This window comes from Mesoplodon mirus, assembly GCF_964341445.2.
Source record: "Mesoplodon mirus genome assembly, chromosome: 1".
In the NCBI taxonomy this organism is placed as follows: domain Eukaryota; kingdom Metazoa; phylum Chordata; class Mammalia; order Artiodactyla; family Ziphiidae; genus Mesoplodon; species Mesoplodon mirus.
Genome location: NC_138976.1, coordinates 220204773 through 220224310, shown reverse-complemented (window position 1 = coordinate 220224310; position 19538 = coordinate 220204773). Strand labels below are relative to the sequence as shown.

Here is a 19538-nt window from a genome sequence, read left to right as displayed (position 1 = left end):
TTCTACTAGTCTTTATTTTAAAGTCTATTTTGTCTGATATGAGAATTGCTACTCCAGCTTTCTTTTGGTTTCCATTTGCGTGGAATATCTTTTTCCATCCCCTTACTTTCAGTCTGTATGTGTCTCTAGGTCTGAAGTGGGTCTCTTGTAGACAGCATATATATGGGTCTTGTTTTTGTATCCATTCAGCCAATCTGTGTCTTTTGGTGGGAGCATTTAGTCCATTTACATTTCAGGTAATTAGTGATATGTATGCTCCTATTCCCATTTTCTGAATTGTTTTGGGTTCGTTATTATAGGTCTTTTCCTTTCTTGTGTTTCTTGCCTAGAGAAGTTCCTTTAGCATTTGTTGTAAAGCTGGTTTGGTGGTGCTGAACTCTCTCAGCTTTTGCTTGTCTGTAAAGGTTTTAATTTCTCCATCAAATCTGAATGAGGTCCTTGCTGGGTACAGCAATCTTGGTTGCAGGTTTTTCTCCTTCATCACTTTAAATATGTCCTGCCAGTCCCTTCTGGCTTGCAGAGTTTCTGCTGAAAGATCAGCTTTTAACCTTATGGGGATTCCCTTGTGTGTTATTTGTTGTTTTTCCCTTGCTGCTTTTAATATGTTTTCTTTGTATTTGATTTTTGACAGTTTGATTAATATGTGTCTTGGCGTATTTCTCCTTGGATTTATCCTGTATGGGACTCTGTGCTTCCTGGACTTGATTAACTATTTCCTTTCCCATATTAGGGAAGTTTTCAACTATAATCTCTTCAAATATTTTCTCAGTCCCTTTCTTTATCTCTTCTTCTTCTGGAACCCCTATAATTCGAATGTTGGTGCGTTTAATGTTGTCCCAGAGGTCTCTGAGACTGTCCTCAGTTCTTTTCATTCTTTTTTCTTTATTCTGCTCTGCAGTATTTATTTCCACTATTTTATCTTCCAGGTCACTTATCCGTTCTTCTGCCTCAGTTATTCTCCTATTGATCCCATCTAGAGTATTTTTAATTTCATTTTTTGTGTTGTTCATCGTTGCTTGTTTCGTCTTTAGTTCTTCTAGGTCCTTGTTAAATGTTTCTTGCATTTTGGCTCTTCTATTTCCAAGATTTTGGATCATCTTTACTATCATTATTCTGAATTCTTTTTCAGGTAGACTGCCTATTTCCTCTTCATTTGTTAGGTCTGGTGGGTTTTTATCTTGCTCCTTCATCTGCTGTGTGTTTTTCTGTCTTCTCATTTTGCTTATCTTCCTGTGTTTGGGGTCTCCTTTTTGCAGGGTGCAGGTTCGTAGTTCCCGTTGTTTTTGGTATCTGTCCCCAGTGGCTAAGGTTGGTTCAGTGGGTTGTGTAGGCTTCCTGGTGGAGGGGACTAGTGCCTGTGTTCTGGTGGATGAGGCTGGATCTTGTCTTTCTGGGGGGCAGGTCCACGTCTGGTGGTGTGTTTTGGTGTGTCTGTGGACTTATTATGATTTTAGACAGCCTCTCTGCTAATGGGTGGGGTTGTGTTCCTGTCTTGCTAGTTGTTTGGCATAGGGTGTCCAGCACTGTAGCTTGCTGGTCGTTGAGTGAAGCTGGGTGCTGGTGTTGAGCTGGAGATCTATGGGAGATTTTTGCTGTTTGATATTATGTGGAGTTGGGAGGTCTCTTGTGGACCAGTGTCTTTAAGTTGGCTCTCCCACCTCAGAGGCACAGCACTGACTCCTGGCTGCAGCACCAAAAGCCTTTCCTCCACACGCTCGGACAAAAGGGAGAAAAAGTAGAAAGAGAGAATTAGGAGAAGAAAGAAAGGAAAGAAGAAGAAAAGGGAGGGAGGGAGGGAGGCAGGAAGGAGGAAAGGAAGGAAAATAAGAAAGAAAGAAGATAAAGTAAAATAAAGTAAGATAAAATAGTTATTAAAATAAAAGATAATCATTAAGAAAAAATAAACGGATGGATAGAACCCTAGGACAAATGGTGGAAGCAAAGCTATACAGACAAAATCTCACACAGAAGCATACACATACACACTCACAAAAAGAGGAAAAGGGGAAAAAATCATAGATCTTGCTCTCAAAGTCCACTTCCTCAATTTGGGATGATTCGTTGTCTATTCATGTATTCCACAGATGCAGGGTACATCAAGTTGATTGTGAAGCTTTAATCCGCCGCTTCTGAGGCTGCTGGGAGAGATTTCCCCTTCTCTTCCCTGTTCTCACAGCTCCTGGGGCTCAGCTTTGGATTTGGCCCCGCCTCTGCGTGTATGTCGCTGGAGGGCATCTGTTGTTCACTCAGACAGGACGGGGTTAACGAGCCGCTGATTCTGGGACTCTGGCTCACTCAGGCTGGGGGGAGGGAGGGGTATGGAGGCGGGGCGAGCCTGCGGCGTCAGAGTCCAATGTGACGTTGCAGCAGCCTGAGGCACGCCGTGCGTCCTCCCTGGGAAGTTGTCCCTGGATCCCAGGACCCTGGCAGTGGCGGGCTGCACAGACTCCCAGGAAGGGGGGTGTGGATAGTGACCTGTGCTTGCACACAGGCTTCTTGGTGGCGGCAGCAGCAGCCTTAGTGTCTTATACCCGACTCTGGGGTCTGTGCTTTTGGCTGCAGCTCGCACGCGTCTCTGGAGCTCCTTTAAGCAGCGCTCTTAATCCCCTCTCCTTGCGCACTCAGGTGGCTATGGGTAAGAGGCCTCAGTTACTTGCCACATGGATCTCTCCTTAGGGCTGCTTGAGTGTCCTCATGACACGGCAGCTGGCTTACCCCAGGATGAGTGATCTGGCCTGCCGTCCCCACGACTGTTGTAGCTTCGGCCACCGGGGCCCCTACAGAGCCGGATCCTCAGTGAGGCTCCGGGGCAGTTCTATCTATTTATCTCATACAGATAAGGGTCATTTTAAAAAGTCTTAACATCATTATCGTACTTTAAAGAAACAGTAATAACCTAACTGCTTTCATCAAAACCCAGTGCCCCTTGATATAGTAAATAGCCCGGTTCTTACAGCAGCAGGGCTGGTTTACTTAGTAGCTGAATTCTGAGGTCTCAGTGTTGGTGACCTGCTTTACCATTAGGCCAATAATGGGTACAATGCTGTTTATGGTTGGAGACAGAAAACTTAACTTGCATTTCTTATATATTTGTTTCTTTTTGAGATTCCATAGCATAGCCTTGAGTATAGAGCAGCACTTATATAATTACCTTGGAAACTTCTCATAATATTTACAGTCTGTTTTACCCGGGAGTGTAACATAGGGAACCAGAGACATGTATTTTCAAGTTATCGGCTTCCTGTCCTGTTATATTTTCAAGTACATAAAATCCAGTCATCTTTGAGGTAATGTTGGTCCTTCCAGGTCCTCATTGTCCTACCTGCCAGTGTGAGCTTCTGTACTACCTGGTATTAAAGCACAGGCATAGATGGAAATGCACGTGTGTTCATCAGTTATCTGTGATTTGAAATGGTCTGTAGCTTATCTCCCTTTCACTAGAATTGACTGTAGGGTGAATGGAATTACACTTAATGAAACAAGGATTTTTCTTGTTAGGTATAGCTGTCACATAACTTGATCAGCCTTTGGATTTTAGATTTCTTCACTGATCTAATTCATAGTAACTACCGTTATCATTTATGTAGTGCCTTACAGATTTTAAAACACCTTTATAGATAGCTTCCTGCCTTATCTAGTAGTTGTTCAGATCTGATGTTGAATCCTCCAAGGCAAACTAGCATAATTTACAATTCTAACATATATTTTCTGGCTTTTTCCTCTTTACATCTTGTACTGTGGCTTGGGTACTCAGGACTGACAATGTGATAGAGCAACAACATTGCTGGTTGGTACAGAAAGACCCTGCAAACAACTTGGTGGTGTTTGTAGCTAGACGATGCCTTTCATTACTGGCCTTAGCAGTCTGGCCTTTGAAAAGAAGGTAGTGGTAGCATTATTGAACATCAAGAATTTCATTGATTGATTCCTACAATAATAAGGAAGGAGAAAATCCATACCCCTAACAAATTTCTTCACACAGACATTTCAACTGTCACATTGTCATGTCCTGGGCTGTTTATAAAAACAGAAATAGGGATGTCATGGTCCAGACTCCTCAGCTTCTTTATCGAAACTCTTAAGTTTCATGTAAAGCAGGAATGCTATTGTTTATTTGCCTTTTGTTTCTTTTAAAACAACTATTTTTTAAAAGCATTTCTCAGTTTTTATTGGGTTCAATTGGAAAAGTCTTTATTGTAAACAGAAACTAATTGATTGTGAGTGTATCAAACTGAGCTTTTTTTTTTCCCTCCTTTTTTTTTTGTTTTACTGTTTGAGCCAATTTTTTCTATTCCAAACAAAATTCTGAACCTTAATACATGGACTTTTTTCTCTTTTCCTTTGCCAGTGTGCAAATCTCCAGGGAGTCAAGATGCTCTGTTCTAATGCAGAAGGAGCATCCCTGAAACTGTGCAATTTTGAAGATCCTTCTGGTCTTAAAGCCAATTTAGAAGGTGAGATTCTATCTATAATTACCTTCTCTAAGGTAAAAACACACTGTTAAGTAAAAAGCCCTGCAAAGTAATTGTTACGGGTAAAACATGATAACCATAGGGATGTAGATTTCTTCTTATACTTAGAGAATTTGCAAAGGGATAAGCCATTGCTTGGTCTCAGTCGTGGTACCAACATGCTGAACTCGGGAAATGTGGCCTCCAGTGTTTAAGGAGGCTTCCGTTGGAGAATTAAGTATCAACATCTTAAACTTTCAAACAGAACAGCATAGCCTTACACGGACCAAAATTAAGAAATTCAGTTTGCATATAGGCAGGCAGTTTTTTGTCATTTTTGGATCTAATGTTTTGTTTATGAATTCCTTATTGCTTTGTTGTGTCCATGAACTGGTCAATTCATTTATTTGTATATTTAGAAGACACAGTACTTATCTTCATTGCCATGAACTTTCCAGGGCATATTTAGAAGTGCTAATTATCATAAGACCAAATTTAATTCCTCCATCAAAAATACAGACTAAAACATGAATTCTTAATTCATAGTGTAAGCAAGCAAACAAATTGTTAACAAAGAACTCTTTATATATGTATGCTGGTTGAGAGGCAGATTTATAATTCACAGTCATTTCCAAAGGATCCAGAGGTCATCATTCACCTCTATTATAAGTCACCTTGCATCTTTTGAAGATAGATGACTATAAATATTTTCAAGTTCAACTATGCCTAAAATGTATTCCCTTTAGGTGCTAACCTGAAAGGTGTGGATATGGAAGGAAGTCAAATGACAGGAATTAACCTGAGAGTTGCTACCTTAAAAAATGCGAAGTTGAAGAACTGTAACCTCAGAGGAGCGACTCTGGCCGGAACTGATTTGGAGGTGAGTCAGCAAGTTGAAAGAGTTTTTATTCATCTAGAATTACTGAGTAGCTCCTGCAAAATGTATCAAGATCATAAACAAAGTAGTTGGCTGGTCAGAACTGCCAGGTAACATGCCAGCCCAGCTGAAGGGGATGCTTTCCTTTCAGTTGCTCATTTAAACAAATTTGAATTCCAGAGCAGGATCCGGTTACCTAAGTTACAGATGCCAGGTTCAGATTTGAAGACTCATCCGGCATTCAGTCTGAGCTGATTTCATTTCTCCTCTTTTCCTTGGGTCTCCCTCAAGTAGATACGTTTGATAGATGCTTTTTTAATCCAGTTGATTGTGGTTTCCTTAAATTTTAATTCCAAACAGAATTAAATGGGGCCGGATTATTTCTTGAACTACTTGAGAAATTGAAATGACATCTGTGTTTGGAAATCAGGTTCAGGGAAAGCCTGTTCTAAATCGGCGTCATATTCTTTCTTGAATCTCCACCTGAGATTTCCATTCTGCCCAGTCACCTTTTTCATCCGCATTGTCTTGTATGCATCATCTTGATTGGCAGATTTAGCGTGCAGACTCCACAGCTGTTACTAGGTCTGTTATCATCGCTCTCTGGTAGCTCTTTCTGCGACAGTGGGCATGTTCTGTGTCTGCTGTTCAGTCCAGCAACCACCAGCCACATATGGCTACTGAGCTTTTAAAACGTGGCCAGTGCCACTGAGAGATGGATTTTTTTAATTGTATTTCATTTTAATTCATTTAAATATAAGCTGCCATATGTGGCTGGGACTATCGTATTGAACAGTACAGCCCTATACAAGAAAACCTGGCATAGATTGGATTGTAGAGACTAGCACGTCAACGTTTAGCTTGCTGTTGATTTTTTTTAAACGCTTTCGCCTTGTTCTCTTGATAGGTCTTAGCAGCGTAGTAGCAGGCCCCATTAACGTTAAAGGCAAAAAGAACCAGCCTAAGACTGAAGGTATAAACCTATTATAAGCACCATTATTTAGTTTTTTATTATGTGTTAGTCACCTATGATGATGATTGTTTTTCCTTGGTTTCAGTTAGCATGTAGTCAATGCGGTTAAACAGCAAAAAGCTTCTCTTTATCCAGCTGATTGCAAAGACTAATCAGGTTGACTGTTGGGGCAGCTGCTGACAGGTTATGTGCAGTCACCCTTCTCTCTAACCATTGTCCCCACCATCCCCAGGGATGTAGGACTTATCCAAAATCCCTGTCTCATCTGTCACTCCCTGATCTCAAGGGAAATTTGAAAGCAGCTCCCACTTATGGTGGTGGTTACACTGCTGTATACATTTGTTAAAACTCATTGAACTGTACACATAATTTGGGGGTTACAAAGAGGTAATTCCTTGCTCTAAGAGTGGTAGGTTTGAAGGAGAATCTATTATGCGATTTAATGAAGTGAAATCCCTTTCTCTCATATTTTTTTTTTAACACAGTCTCCCCCACCCCCTCGCCCCCATGCCTTGCATTATTATTGGCCATGGATTGTTTAGATACTTTTTACTACATTGGAGTCCATTCTGGATTTTAAATGCCTAAAACACAGAAGGGACATGCTTCGTCATTAACTTTTGTTTATACATATTGACAGTGGTCAGCCTGAGCATCAACTAGAGAGAATAAATACAGAGAGAAGAAAATATGACTTTCTTCTCCTAAAATTTCTGGAAGTTTTCCAGAAATAACTGAGTTTTATTATATAGGAACCTTTTCCTAATATGCCCCAGGAATCACTTTGAGAGGGAACAGATAAGGCCTTAAATCTGTCTACTACTTCCAAGAATATTGTTTTTGTCCTACAGAACTGCGACCTGTCTGGGTGTGACCTTCAAGAAGCCAACCTGAGGGGTTCCAACGTGAAGGGCGCCATCTTTGAAGAGATGCTGACACCACTACATATGTCGCAAAGCGTCAGATGAGAATCCTGGGGTTGGAGGAAGATGCCGAAGACGAGAAATGCTCTCCTTATCACTTTTCTTTCTCCACCCACTCGGCTGTCTGGAAGAAATAACACTGGAAGGGCATTTAAACAAAAAAACATGTAGAGGATTATGCTTGTTCTCAGAGGTGCATAAGGGAAAAAAGTGACTTTTTTTCCACATTCTGATTTTAACAGAGAAGCACTCATTCAGTAGATGTAGGGAAGCTAGATTAGATTGCTGCCCTTTGAGTGGAGTTAGGGGGATTTGCCTGGCTTTGTGACCAGGAATAGTATCTATTATGTTTGCTTTTAAATAGGCATGATGTGGAACTGCCATCTTGGTTTGAAATGCATTTGAAGATTTTAAGTTATGAAAAGCACAACATATGCAACTATATTTATCGGATCTTTAGATGCAGTATGGATATTTAAATTGTTAAACTTTATGACAGTTTTGAAAAGGTTGTTCAGGTTTATAAGTATCAGTAGCTTTAGTGATGCCTCCCCTACTTTAAATACCTGTCACACCGTGCGAATATGGTGAGATCAGACTCCCCAAGGCTTTCAGGTTCATTTTTATAATTTTTTTCTTTAAGAACAAAACATCAGCTAAATTAAAGAAATCCTCTGTTACTGACTGAGACATTGTTGTACATCATTGTCAGCTTAAGTAACAGTGGAACTTTCCAAATGGAGGAAGGATTTACCCGCAGCTACAGCTTTTGAATGAACATTCCTTAGGATTTCATTCTTAGCAAGTTCCACTCAGCGCCAGACCAGGCAATTTTATCTATTTACACTGCTAGCCTAGCTTCCTCCTGTAGAGTCAAAACAAGCATAGGAAGATAGTTCTGAACCAAAAAACCAAGGTGCATAATCAACATTCATTTAATTCAAATGCTAAATAGTTTAAACAGGGCCAGCTCGGAAATAGGTATTAAATCCCAGTCCACTGCAGTCAGCTATAAAATATGAATGAATATGGTAAATTCATCTTTTAGAAGTCAACGTAGTATAATTGCAGCTCAAAACCCTACAACGGGGAATGAGGAATTTTAAACTGACAGTTTGACTATAGTGATCAAAAAACTTAAATGAAAATAAAGGCATTTGGTCCAAGATGTAATACCAATAAGTCAGCACCTGTGGTTCTTATATTTCTGGTTTCTTTTGTTTTAATAAATTTTAGCCTGGCTTTTTTGAGTCATTATCTCTGCAGCAGCAGGGGCAGGGCCTGCCTGTACTTCCTTACCAGTAAACGGGTGTCCTATGCCTACCCCAAGAGCAGGGACGTAAGCTGTGTCCACATGGGTTCTGAATTCTACAGACTCATCGGTTTGAGGCAAGGAATCATTAAAAACCACTTTGTCTCCTTTGGGAGAATGACATGTCTTCAATATTTACGTAGCTTATTCTTCTATATATACATATGCAAAGCTTTCCTTAACAGTAAAGGGTATATATGCATAGTGGGAGGAGATCAGACCTTTACAGGTGAAGGAAAGCAACTTCAGAAATGAATTATTTTCTTTGCTTTATTATTTTTACCAAGACAGAGAAGTATTGTATTGAGAGATATCTATTTTCTTAATCAATATGTGCCTAAATTATATTTAAATCATTTCACTCTGTACTATATTTTCAATAATTATAGAATGTGTTGTTCATCCACTTAAGGGTACATCTGTAGACATAACCTAAGACTGCAGAAGAATCTGAAAGATCCAAACACAGTATGCTTAGAAAATGCAGATTTTGGATCTAATGTATACTGCATTAATAAACGACATGAAGTGTTGAAAAGGAGTTTCTTGTCTTGCTTTTGAAAATCAGAACTTTCCAAATTTACTTACATTTCTTCAATATGTGTTGAAGGACCAGCTCCACGGGTCTGGGTGGAAAAGGAAGAAAGTGCCGTTGAAGTTATTTCTTTAAGCATGGTTATTTTATGACCCTCCTCTTAAAATCCACCATTCTAGACATTTCATTGGATTTTCATTGGACACAAAGACATTTCATTAATGCTTAACGAAAGAAAAGACTGTCTTCCAATAATTCAATTTTTGTGTTACTCTTTAGCTGATGAACATTATTACCAGCTAGCTTTTATTAGGATGGTTACGTATTGATACATTGCCCCTAAAATGTTCTTGCCTGACAACCAGAAGAAAGAAGTTTAAGGAGGAAGGGAAGTTTCAAAATAGTAAAACTTCCATTAACCCAAGCAATGAAACATGACTGTACACATAGGTTAAAAACACAATTGTTGGAGGAGGGGTGGGGAAGGGCTAGAAAAGGGTTTAAACCTAAATTAGCTAATTATCTACACTGAGAAAATTCAGAACTCATGTAACTGTTTAGAGCAATACATATTATGCTGTAATATAGTCTAGTCTTTTAACTATAATTTCAAAGCCATTTTAGTAGGAAATATTGTAGATTCATTTTCTTATGAAGTTTACCATCATAAATCAAGACTTGGGGTGTTTTCTCCAACTGTTCATTTCATGAATTGGAAATAAATCTACCGCAAGTCAACCTTAAATCATCTTTAATATATGAAAATCCCTAGAATTTTTTTAAATCTCCAAGGAAGTATTATCATCTTTAAAATGTACAACTCTAAAAGCAGTTACATTACTTTTGGTATAAAGTAGCTTATGCAAGGATTAATTCTCCAAAACCCTTTCACAACCTTAGATTGTCAGCAGGAGTTCATGAGTCCTTCCTGCTGAGATTTTACATTAGGACAAAGAAGGTTTCCATCTGTCATTCAGCAAGATTACTAAGCCATTATTGTTACATTTTAATAATTTTGAGGTTTTTTTTTTTTTTAATGCTAAAAATGGGGCCATTTTCCCTCTAAAGCCATACTTTAAAATTTAGGAAATTTCTAAATTTAGGGGGGAAAAAAGTATGATAACTATAAAATCCAAATATTTAAAACCCAGTTAACTAAATTCAGCTTCCTGGTAAATCGATCTATCCTTGGAACTGTGAAATGGATCAAAGTTTGTCACCAAACCTCCAAATTCCATTAATTGCATATTTGTTTGATACCCTATTTGGTGATGTAGAAAATAAATTTGGCCTTTGCCCTTGAGATCTATGACAATGCTAAGGCAGGCTTCAGGGACATGAAGCATATTGGATGAATTCACAGATCATGTGGCTGTGTTCATCTAAAAATTTCAAATCATTTTTCAAAGATTTAATACCAACTAATAGAAATAAGCTACCAGAAATGCAGGGATGCTTAACCAGAAATAAGTGATTAACATGACAATAAGGGTCAGAAGTCTCAACTCCGCTTTCATTACTCTTAACCAAAGACCACATCTGCTTCAGCAACACTGTTAGAAGCGTATCTCTTTCAGCAAACATGAAATCAATTGGACAATTTAAACAAATACCGTTCAAACATAATGGACTCTTGTTGAAAACTAGCCTCTCATTACCTTTACAGTGAGATAAGATTGCACTCCTCCGTGTCAGAATGGCGCTTAAATTATTCAGTGTCTAAATGAGATAAAATAATTTAAATGAGATAAAGTCAATCACTTATGTTCTATTTTTTAATGCCCCCTCTATTTGCAATTATACTTTAAAGTTTATCCTCTTCCTTACCCTATCACGGATCTGACCACCTCCACAGAGGTGGCTGGGCGAAGCAGCCACCTGGTACTGCGCCACCTGGTGGAACAACGTTGCTCTTCATGCCAAGATCCTTGCAGATGTAATTATTTCACAGGACACTGGGCAACAAATGACTGGTTTAGCATCCTACTCGAGGAGAAATGCCAATCCCGGCTCTAAAAAGAACACATATTCAGTTACTTTTAAACATTTTTCCGCTCAGCAAATGTAACAGGCCTTCCATCCAACTGTACATGAAGGTTTAATTCTGTGTCAGATAAAACATCTTTGGACAGCGTCTGTGCAATTGTGCTGGGAGATGTTTAACTAAGACCTTGAAAATAGTAGGGGAAGAGAGTTTAATGGTTTAAATCAAACTGCTGTAAAGCCACCCTACACTTTCTGTGGAGTGGGAACTGACGGCGAAGACTTAAATTTTCTGTAATTTAAGAAAGAAGTATTAAAAATTAAAAGTCCACTTCCTTTGGAAAAAAAACCCCACATATCTTTGATGCAGAAGTAGAGGAAACATTAGGTCTAATCTGGCTAAAAGGCCCTTACCTTTTATTCATTCATTCATACATTCATTCCAATCTATACTTATTGAATGCTGATTAAATGCTGGGGATTTTTAAATTATTTATTTATTTATTTGGCTGTGCCGGGTCTCAGCTGCGGCCCGTGGGATCTTCCTTGCCACGTGCAGTATCAGGTTCCCTCACCAGGGATCAAACCCAGCATGGAGTCTTAACCACTGGACCACAAGGGAAGTCCCTATATGCTGGGATTTATTAACAGACGTTTAAATAAGATGGGATCCTTGACCATCATGAGTTACAGCCCAGGGGTAAATTAGGAAAGACAATCATGTGTTCAAATAAATGTAATAAAGAGTAGTGGATCTCTCTCTTTTTTAAATGCTTGTACTGTGTAAATAAAATGTCCGAGGGCTCACCGCTGGGGTGAAACATATCTCTGTAAAATTTGGATCATGATATCCACTTTGCAGGACTGTAATAATGAAGCAGGTTAGTCTCATTCACATGCCAGATTATTTCTCATCTTTGTACTCCCATGACCTTTATTTAGCACAGGGATTTACATCTTTTAACTCAATAAGTATCTACTGAAATGAGTTGAACCATGGGCCTAAATCTGCTCTAGATGGTTTTGCATTTAGCGGATTCTAACTACAATGTTTCTCCTTACCTTTCTGATGCTGTACAAGGCTTTCAAGAAAGAAGATGTTGTATATATACACGATGGAATATTACTCAGCCATAACAAAGAATGAAATGCCATTTGCAGCAACATGGATGGACCTAGAGATGATCATACTAAGTGAAGTAAGCCAGACAGGGAAAGACAAACATCATATGATATTGCTTATATGTAGAACCTAAAAAAAAAAAATGATACAAATGAACTTATTTACAAAACAGAAATAGAATCACAGACATAGAAAATAAATTTACAGTTACAAAAGGGAAAAGGGAGGGGAGGGATAAATTAGGAGTTTGAAATTAGCAGATACACACTACTATATATAAAATAGATAAACAACAAGGTCCTACTGTATAGAACAGGGAACTATACTCAATATCTTGTAATAGCCTATAAGGGAAAAGATCTGAAAAAGAAGTTACACATATGTGTGTGTGTGTGTGTGTGTGTGTGTGTGTGAATCACTTTGTTGTACACCTGAAACAGAACATTGTAACTCAACTGTACTTCAATTTCAAAAACTAAATAAATTAAATAAATAAAAAATACGTCAAGGAGGAAACCTGGAGGGTAGCAGACTGGGGAATTTTCAAACTCACACCATCTACTTTAGAGATCCTATATGGGCTTGGAAGAGTACCAATAATCACTTACTGCCTATAAATCAGCTCCTTTTAACACACGAGGAATCTAAGAGCTGAGACCAGATCTCAGGCATCCTGACTCAACCTCTACAATTATTGCATGGCCTCCTCTGTGAAAGTTTTTATGTGTGCATTTAACATGACATTCTAAGACAGCTATTTTCCTTGAACTCTTGATAGGTCTGTCAGTTTCCTCAAGGGGATCCTACCTAGCTAGATTTTAATTGCTTTGAATTGTGGCCTCAGCTATAGTAGTCTTAGCTGAGGTTTTAACGGCCAAGGTTTAAGTAAATTTAACAGATACACCAGTGGGTGTTCCAATTACATACAGCATTAAGGGCTTTATGTGAGGCTTAAAAAATACTTACTATTAAAAAAAAAAGGTCCACGTGCTGTGCAATTAACCAGCAGGGAAGATTTCAGTGTTCTGGAAAAGTTTCATATAAAAAGGAAGCTAGAAAAATGAAAAGTCAGGTTCAACACACTCCAAAGGAAGCTTGGGATTTGGGGGAACTCTTTGCTCTGAAACAGGTAAACTGCTTTGTATTTCTAGCACTGTTTGTAGACTGCATGCTATTGTCTGTCTATAGGGCACTTTATAAGAGCTAAGGCCAGGTATGGTGTCTAAAGAAACCTTGGCCTTCCTGATCCCTGTCACCTCCAGCCACAGAGATCCAGACTTTGGGGAATCGCAGCAGCTCAACAACCAATATTTGATTTTGTCTTTGGCCTCTTCCCCACCAGTGAAAATTCCTTTGTGAGAATTCCACATGTAATTCAATAATTCAAGGCTGCCTTGGCCACGGAGGCAGCTGGTGTGGAACCCCCTGCTTTGAAAAGCGTGGACTCCTCTCTCACACTCACAGATGGTCCAGCCAGCGGCAATGTGTGTCAGACCAGAGGACATATACTCGGCAAAATGTAATTAGCACCATAGGGTAGCCATTTAATGTCAAGCAACTTATATTAGCCAGAGACTCCTAGTAGGAGCCCCTTTTCAGAGCAGATGGCCCGATTCTCTTTATCTCAGGACTGAAAACCAACCATGGGGTGGGGCTGGGGAATATGAAGACAAAAAGTGAATTTGATAAAGGAGGAATCCTGAGGTTTGGATAACCAAATAAATAATACACATTAAAATAGTTTAGTTCTAAAAAGCACTCAACATGTGAGTTTAAAGGAGTGATTTTGTCTCCAGTGGCTAGGAAACTCAAGGAAAGCAAGTACCTGCATGTGAAAACCATAGATGACTCCCACTTCCGTCTTCTGCCGGGTTAGTGACATCAGTGTTAGGCTTTTCACCAAAGAAGTCTTTGCTCAACCCAGTCTGGGTCTATTTTTATTGTCGCACTGATGTTCCTTAGAATGGAGCCGAGTTCAAAACTTCTAGCTGGACTTATTCTGCTGACTCTCTGTGTGGTGGGCTGCTCCAGCCAGCACTGGTCCTACGGGTTGCGCCCTGGAGGAAAGAGAAATGCTGAAAATGTGCTTGATTCTTTCCAAGAGGTAAGTTTCTCTCAGCTTCAAAATGAGACATGGCTTACGTGATCCAGCTGAACGATGCCAGCATCCTGTGTGCGTCCAACAGTGCTGCCGAGTCTTGGCTCCAACCTAGGTATTCTGGGGGAGATAGGGTGCTTCCAAAGTCAAGTCCCATTCCTGCTTTCAATTCAGACAGGGACTAATGGGACAAAGAGCAGGAATAATCCCTAGATGAACAAGCGCAAAGGGGTGTGTCGGACTCTGAGGATATAGATTTGCCAAAGGAATTAGAAACAAGTGGATGGAGCCAAGGTCTCTAGTACAAGATGATTCTTTGGGATTTGGAAAGAAAATCTTAGAACTCTGCCTATTTTTTTTTGTAATTTCATGTTTTAAAAATATCTGTGATATTAGGTCAGCAGTATATTTTTATAACATAAATAAGTATCCTTATCAAGGGTGCATGCTCTACAAATTTTTTTTTAAGATTTAATTTTATTTATTTTTGGCTGCATTGGGTCTTCGTTGCTGCGTGCGGGCTTTCTCCAGTGGCAGCGAGCGGTCATTGCGGTGCATGGGCTTCCAGTTGTGGTGGCTTTTCTTGTTGAGGAGCACTTGCTCTAGGCGTGCGGGCTTCAGTAGTTGTGGCGCATGGGCTCAGTAGTTGTGGCGCACGGGCTTAGTTGCTCCGCGGAATGTGGGATCTTCCCAGACCAGGGCTCGAACCCGTGTCCCCTGCATTGGCAGGCGGATTCTCAACCACTGCGCCACCAGGGAAGTCCCTACAATTTCTTTTTAATGATATGGGCACTCAAGCAAAGAAGTTGGAGGCCCCTAGAGGAGAGGAGTTAGCAAGCTCAAGGAGACAAAATACATTCTGGAAAATATGCTGGATTTGATTCCATAGAAACTAGTTTTCAGTTCTAGTACCAGAACTGACACAGGTACTTGGGTTTTTTAATCTATAAAATGTAACTTCTTGGGGCCATGTGAGGATCACATGAGCGAAGCCATATATCTTGGCTGCTTAATCCAAAGAAATGTTAGTGGATTAATGAAACACAGTTGTTATTGCTTTTTAAGTTAATGGGAAACGAACCAGGCCCTAAAGGATGAACGATTCAGGGCTGGACACTTAGTATAGAGCTGAGAATGGGAAACATAGCTAGAGAAACTTAAAACCATTTAGTTTTCACTGAAAAGAAATATCTCATTTTGGAGAAATAATAAAGATAATATAGTATGAAACAAAGAAGCCCAGAATCTGACATTCCCTCTTCACAGACCATATGTGAAGCAACTCTCTTCTAGCTAGGACATATTTAGTAAAAACTAGAAAATAAGATCAACCTCAGTCATAACTATAAGCTCTTGTATTTTTTTTGTATACCATCCCGTCACAAGGCTTGAAGTGCTTCATTCTCATCAACTGTAGGAATAAAAATATCCTCTCTCCTTATTATGGCCCATTTCCTCCAGAACTGCACACCAATCTTTAGAAGTGTCTGACAGCATTTCTATGATCTTTTAAAGTCTCCATCCCAATTCTCAGCTTTCTCAGTCCCACAACCCCCTTGACTTCACTTCCCACACACAGCTTTTGGTGGAAATGGAAAATACCATTTCATTTCTGTATCTCCATCTCCAAGAATCACATTCTTTTTTTTGCAGATAGCCAAAGAGGTTGACCAACCAGCAGAACCTCAGCGCTTTGAGTGCACCATTCACCAGCACCGTTCTCCACTCAGGGACCTGAAAGGAGCTCTGGTGAGTTACGGCATTAATAACATGGAGCTTTAGAGATGGATGGGTCCTGGGTACCACCGCTTTGGTCATCCACTTAGGACAAGCATCTCTAGCTACTGCAGGGCTGACTTTCCTGACTGACTGAATTCCTCCTGTACTGGGCCCTTGCCATTCCATAACACCCCTTTTCAGTGGTTAGACAGTACTAATGATTGGAACGCTTTTTCTTTCTTTTTTAAATTGAAATCTCTTTGCAACCTTTATCTACTAATCTCAGCTCTAGCCTATGGGATGACTGACAAAACAAGTTTCTTCCCACTGCCACAGGTCAGTTCTTCAAGTATGTTCATCAAACTCTCTAGACTTCTTCTCTCGGCTAATCCACACCTCTCCACTGGATTCTTCAACAGTTCTTGGTATAACATGGTTCTCCCTGGGAAATGCAGATATCAAAAATGGTGCTCTAATGAATTTTCTTTCTCTTTGGAATAAAAACTCCCAAACTAGTAAATTTATAATTCAGAGCCACAGATTTGACTTCCAGTTTTCTGATTGGACAATACTAATTTTTCAAATTCCCACCCAAAATGGAACTCCACTAAGCCAATGTAGGATTTTGATTTAAAAAAACGTATAAAGAGAATTGAATATAGAAATTGAAACCTGAATTCAATTCTGACGTTCTCTGAGCTCCATGGTCCACTTATTTACAGCAGTTAGAAGGCATTACAGTTAATTTTCAGCTATGCCCAGGAGCAGAAAAAGCCTGGATACGTCATATATGAAGATGAGCAATAGCTTTTATTTTCTCCACTGACTTCAATTTCTACACCCATAGGACAGAGAAAAAGTGGACAGACATATTTACTTCCTTTCTTTTTCTAATCCGGTTTACCTCATGATAAAACTAATAGCAAGCAGTGAAATTATCCAAACATGACATTAGAAAGACAGAATTGAGGCAAAGACTGGATTCATAACAGATGGATGGGGACTCCCCTGGTGTTCCAGTGGTAAAGAATCTGACTTACAATGCAGGGGACATGGGTTCAATCCCTGGTTGGGGAACTAAGATCCCACATGCCTCAGGGCAACTAAGCCCGCGTGTCACAGCTATTGAGCTCGCTTGCCTCAACTAGAGCCCACGTGCCGCAAACTACAGAGCCCACGTGCTCTGGAGCCTGCGCGCCACAACTAGAGAGAGAAAACCCACACACCACTAGAGAGAAGCCCACGCGCTGCAACTTAGATCCCATATACCACAACAAAGACCTGACACAGCCATTAAAAAAAAAAAGACCACAAACAAAAGGATCAGACCTTTCTTTCACCTCTGTCCTCACATCCTACCTTTAAACTATTAATGCAGATATTATGCTTATTAAACGACTTATAAAGACATGATCTAGCTCTCTAGCACCTTCTAGTGTGCAAAAACAAATGGATCTATTCTTTCTATATCAATATTTTAGACATTAAAATGTTCAAACATAATGAAACTCAGCTCAGAAAAATTAACCTTGATATATTTGCTACTCACATATTTTTCAGGAACGTCTGATCGAAGAGGAAACTGGGCAGAAGATATAAATCCACTGGACCAGAGAAACTGACAACACAAGTGTAATTCTGACTTTGAAATCTGTGACCCATTTAATGTCTGTAAATTGTGTGAATTTCAGAAATTCTTATGCCAGGTTGCACATGATGAAGTGCCGTGTTGGGAATAAAGTGGCATAAATGTGAAGTCTTTCTCTAACTCAGAACTCTGGTCGGGGTGGGACACTGTAAGCCCCCAAAGGGGGTCCCCCAAGTGTGTCGACAGGGTGCAGAGGACAGGAGAGATAACACAAAGGTACCGTTATTGTGGACTAAAGGAATCTCATGGCTCACTTCTACCACCACCAACCTGCACCCTGAACCCGCAGGACAATTGGTCCCTGGCCAATACTGAGTCAGTCCAGTTTTCTGTGGGGTGGTAGCTTTCTCTCTGACCATACCCTACAGAAGCAAGATGGGGCCGTGGCCAAAGCTTCGCCGCCAGATTGTCTCTAATCTCTTTGAAAGTCAACCGGCACCTGAGAGAGGCCTTGGGGAGAGGAGGCCTCGTCCAATGCTCCTTCCGGCTCCACGTGGTCCTTCCAAGGTCATCAGAGCAAGCGGTGCACACTGAGGTTTGGACCAAGGCCTAAAAGTAATAGCATTCACCTGTCTGAGCTTTTTGGTATCTCTCTTAAGAAACATATGGATTGCAGTCAGTTGAAGACAGGATTCAGGCGTTCCCGTGTCCCCTGGTCAAACAACACGGCCACCGCTCACTCATTCTCCAGAATGGGCTAGACAGATGCATAAATATTTTCATGAACGTTTGTATCAGCCTTGGAAAGTAGATATTGTCTTCCCTTTAACATGAGGAAACCAGAGCTCTGAGAGTTTATGAGACCCACCTGGTTCTGCTGGGTTCCAAGGTCAGTGCTCCTGTAGGGCACCATGATGAGTAGCCAGTGAGCTTGGACTTGGAAGCCATTATTTGGTTACTGGGGCTCATGTGTCAACTTAGTTTTCCTGGCGACCATTTCTCCATGAGGTCCCAGACACTATGACACTAGCTTTCTCATTTATTCTCATAATTCCCCAGTGGCTATGAGGCCCTTTGAAAAACCCAAATTTCAGATAACTTGCCTGAGGTCACAGCAACAAATTGTGCCTCTATTTGCTCGGCAAAGGTCTAAGCCTTTTTTCCTCTTTTAATCAGACAGATGGAGCCTTCGTCCACGCCTTCAAAAAAGGGCAGGACTTGTGCTAAGGAATTTGAACAGGGGTCAGAAAACATTCCACAGGGGAGAAAACCCTTCTTTTTAAAACATATATTTACTACCATACGACAGTAGATTTCCCAAGTATCTCCTATTGAGGAATCTCTAAAACTGAATCAAAGAACTACCTCAATTCCCTTTTAATAAAATTAGGCAGTAATGTGGTTTACAATCTACCTTATGTTTCTTTATGGAACAAAAGGCAAACCTGCATTATTTCATTAATCAATACTTACAAGGCAGAATAAGGGGCTTAAAGTCGCCAATCACTCAGGAACTATTTTTGTTTTTATAAAAACAATCTTTGGGGGCTTCCCTGGTGGCGCAGTGGTTGAGAGTCCGCCTGCCGATGCAGGGGACAGGGGTTCGTGCCCCGGTCCAGCAAGATCCCACATGCCGCGGAGTGGCTGGGCCCGTGAGCCATGGCCGCTGAGCCTGCGCGTCCAGAGCCTGTGCTCCGCAGAGGGAGAGGCCACAACAGTGAGACGCCCGCGTATCGCAAAAAAAAAAACCCCAAAAACAATCTTTGCGTTAGTTAACACATTACAAGAGGAAGGCCACACACCCATTTATTTAATACATCCTGTTGGGAACATCAGTTTTCCTTCACCAGAGCATGTCTTTGGGACAGTTTCTTCAGAGGTAGGTGTGGGCCTCTCTGACTGGGATGTAAAGATGATGCTCATCCAGCTCCCTGATGCTGAGGTTAGAGGCTCGGG

The 19538-nt window shown here is 40.4% G+C and overlaps 2 protein-coding genes and 1 long non-coding RNA gene across 6 annotated transcripts in view; 2 read left to right on the top strand and 1 right to left on the bottom strand.

Moving 5' to 3' along the window:
• The window catches only part of KCTD9 (potassium channel tetramerization domain containing 9), a 59811-nt gene extending 50744 nt beyond the window's left edge, over positions 1-9067 (top strand). For all 4 annotated transcript variants that reach the window (XM_082624888.1, XM_082624890.1, XM_082624889.1 and 1 more), the window contains 3 exons: positions 4349-4454; positions 5198-5331; positions 7153-9067. In XM_082624888.1, coding sequence (XP_082481014.1) covers positions 4349-4454; positions 5198-5331; positions 7153-7269 — 357 coding nt within the window. In that variant the 3' untranslated portion in view covers positions 7270-9067. The remainder of the gene's footprint in view (positions 1-4348; positions 4455-5197; positions 5332-7152) is intronic.
• Positions 9068-9123: 56 nt separating this feature from the next.
• Positions 9124-12388, bottom strand: LOC309806247. The gene is made up of 4 exons (XR_014294360.1): positions 12117-12388; positions 10899-11083; positions 10730-10790; positions 9124-9162 (listed from the first exon to the last, which is right to left on the bottom strand). It is a non-coding gene; the product is annotated as an uncharacterized lncRNA (long non-coding RNA).
• A 1620-nt stretch (positions 12389-14008) lies between these two features.
• Positions 14009-18809, top strand: GNRH1 (gonadotropin releasing hormone 1; the record flags this gene model as incomplete). The annotated part of the gene is made up of 3 exons (XM_082626712.1): positions 14009-14281; positions 15929-16024; positions 18759-18809. Exons 1-3 carry the CDS (start codon positions 14129-14131, stop codon positions 18807-18809), a joined length of 300 nt encoding a protein of 99 aa, XP_082482838.1. The 5' UTR covers positions 14009-14128.
• Between the last annotated feature and the right edge of the window lie 729 nt (positions 18810-19538).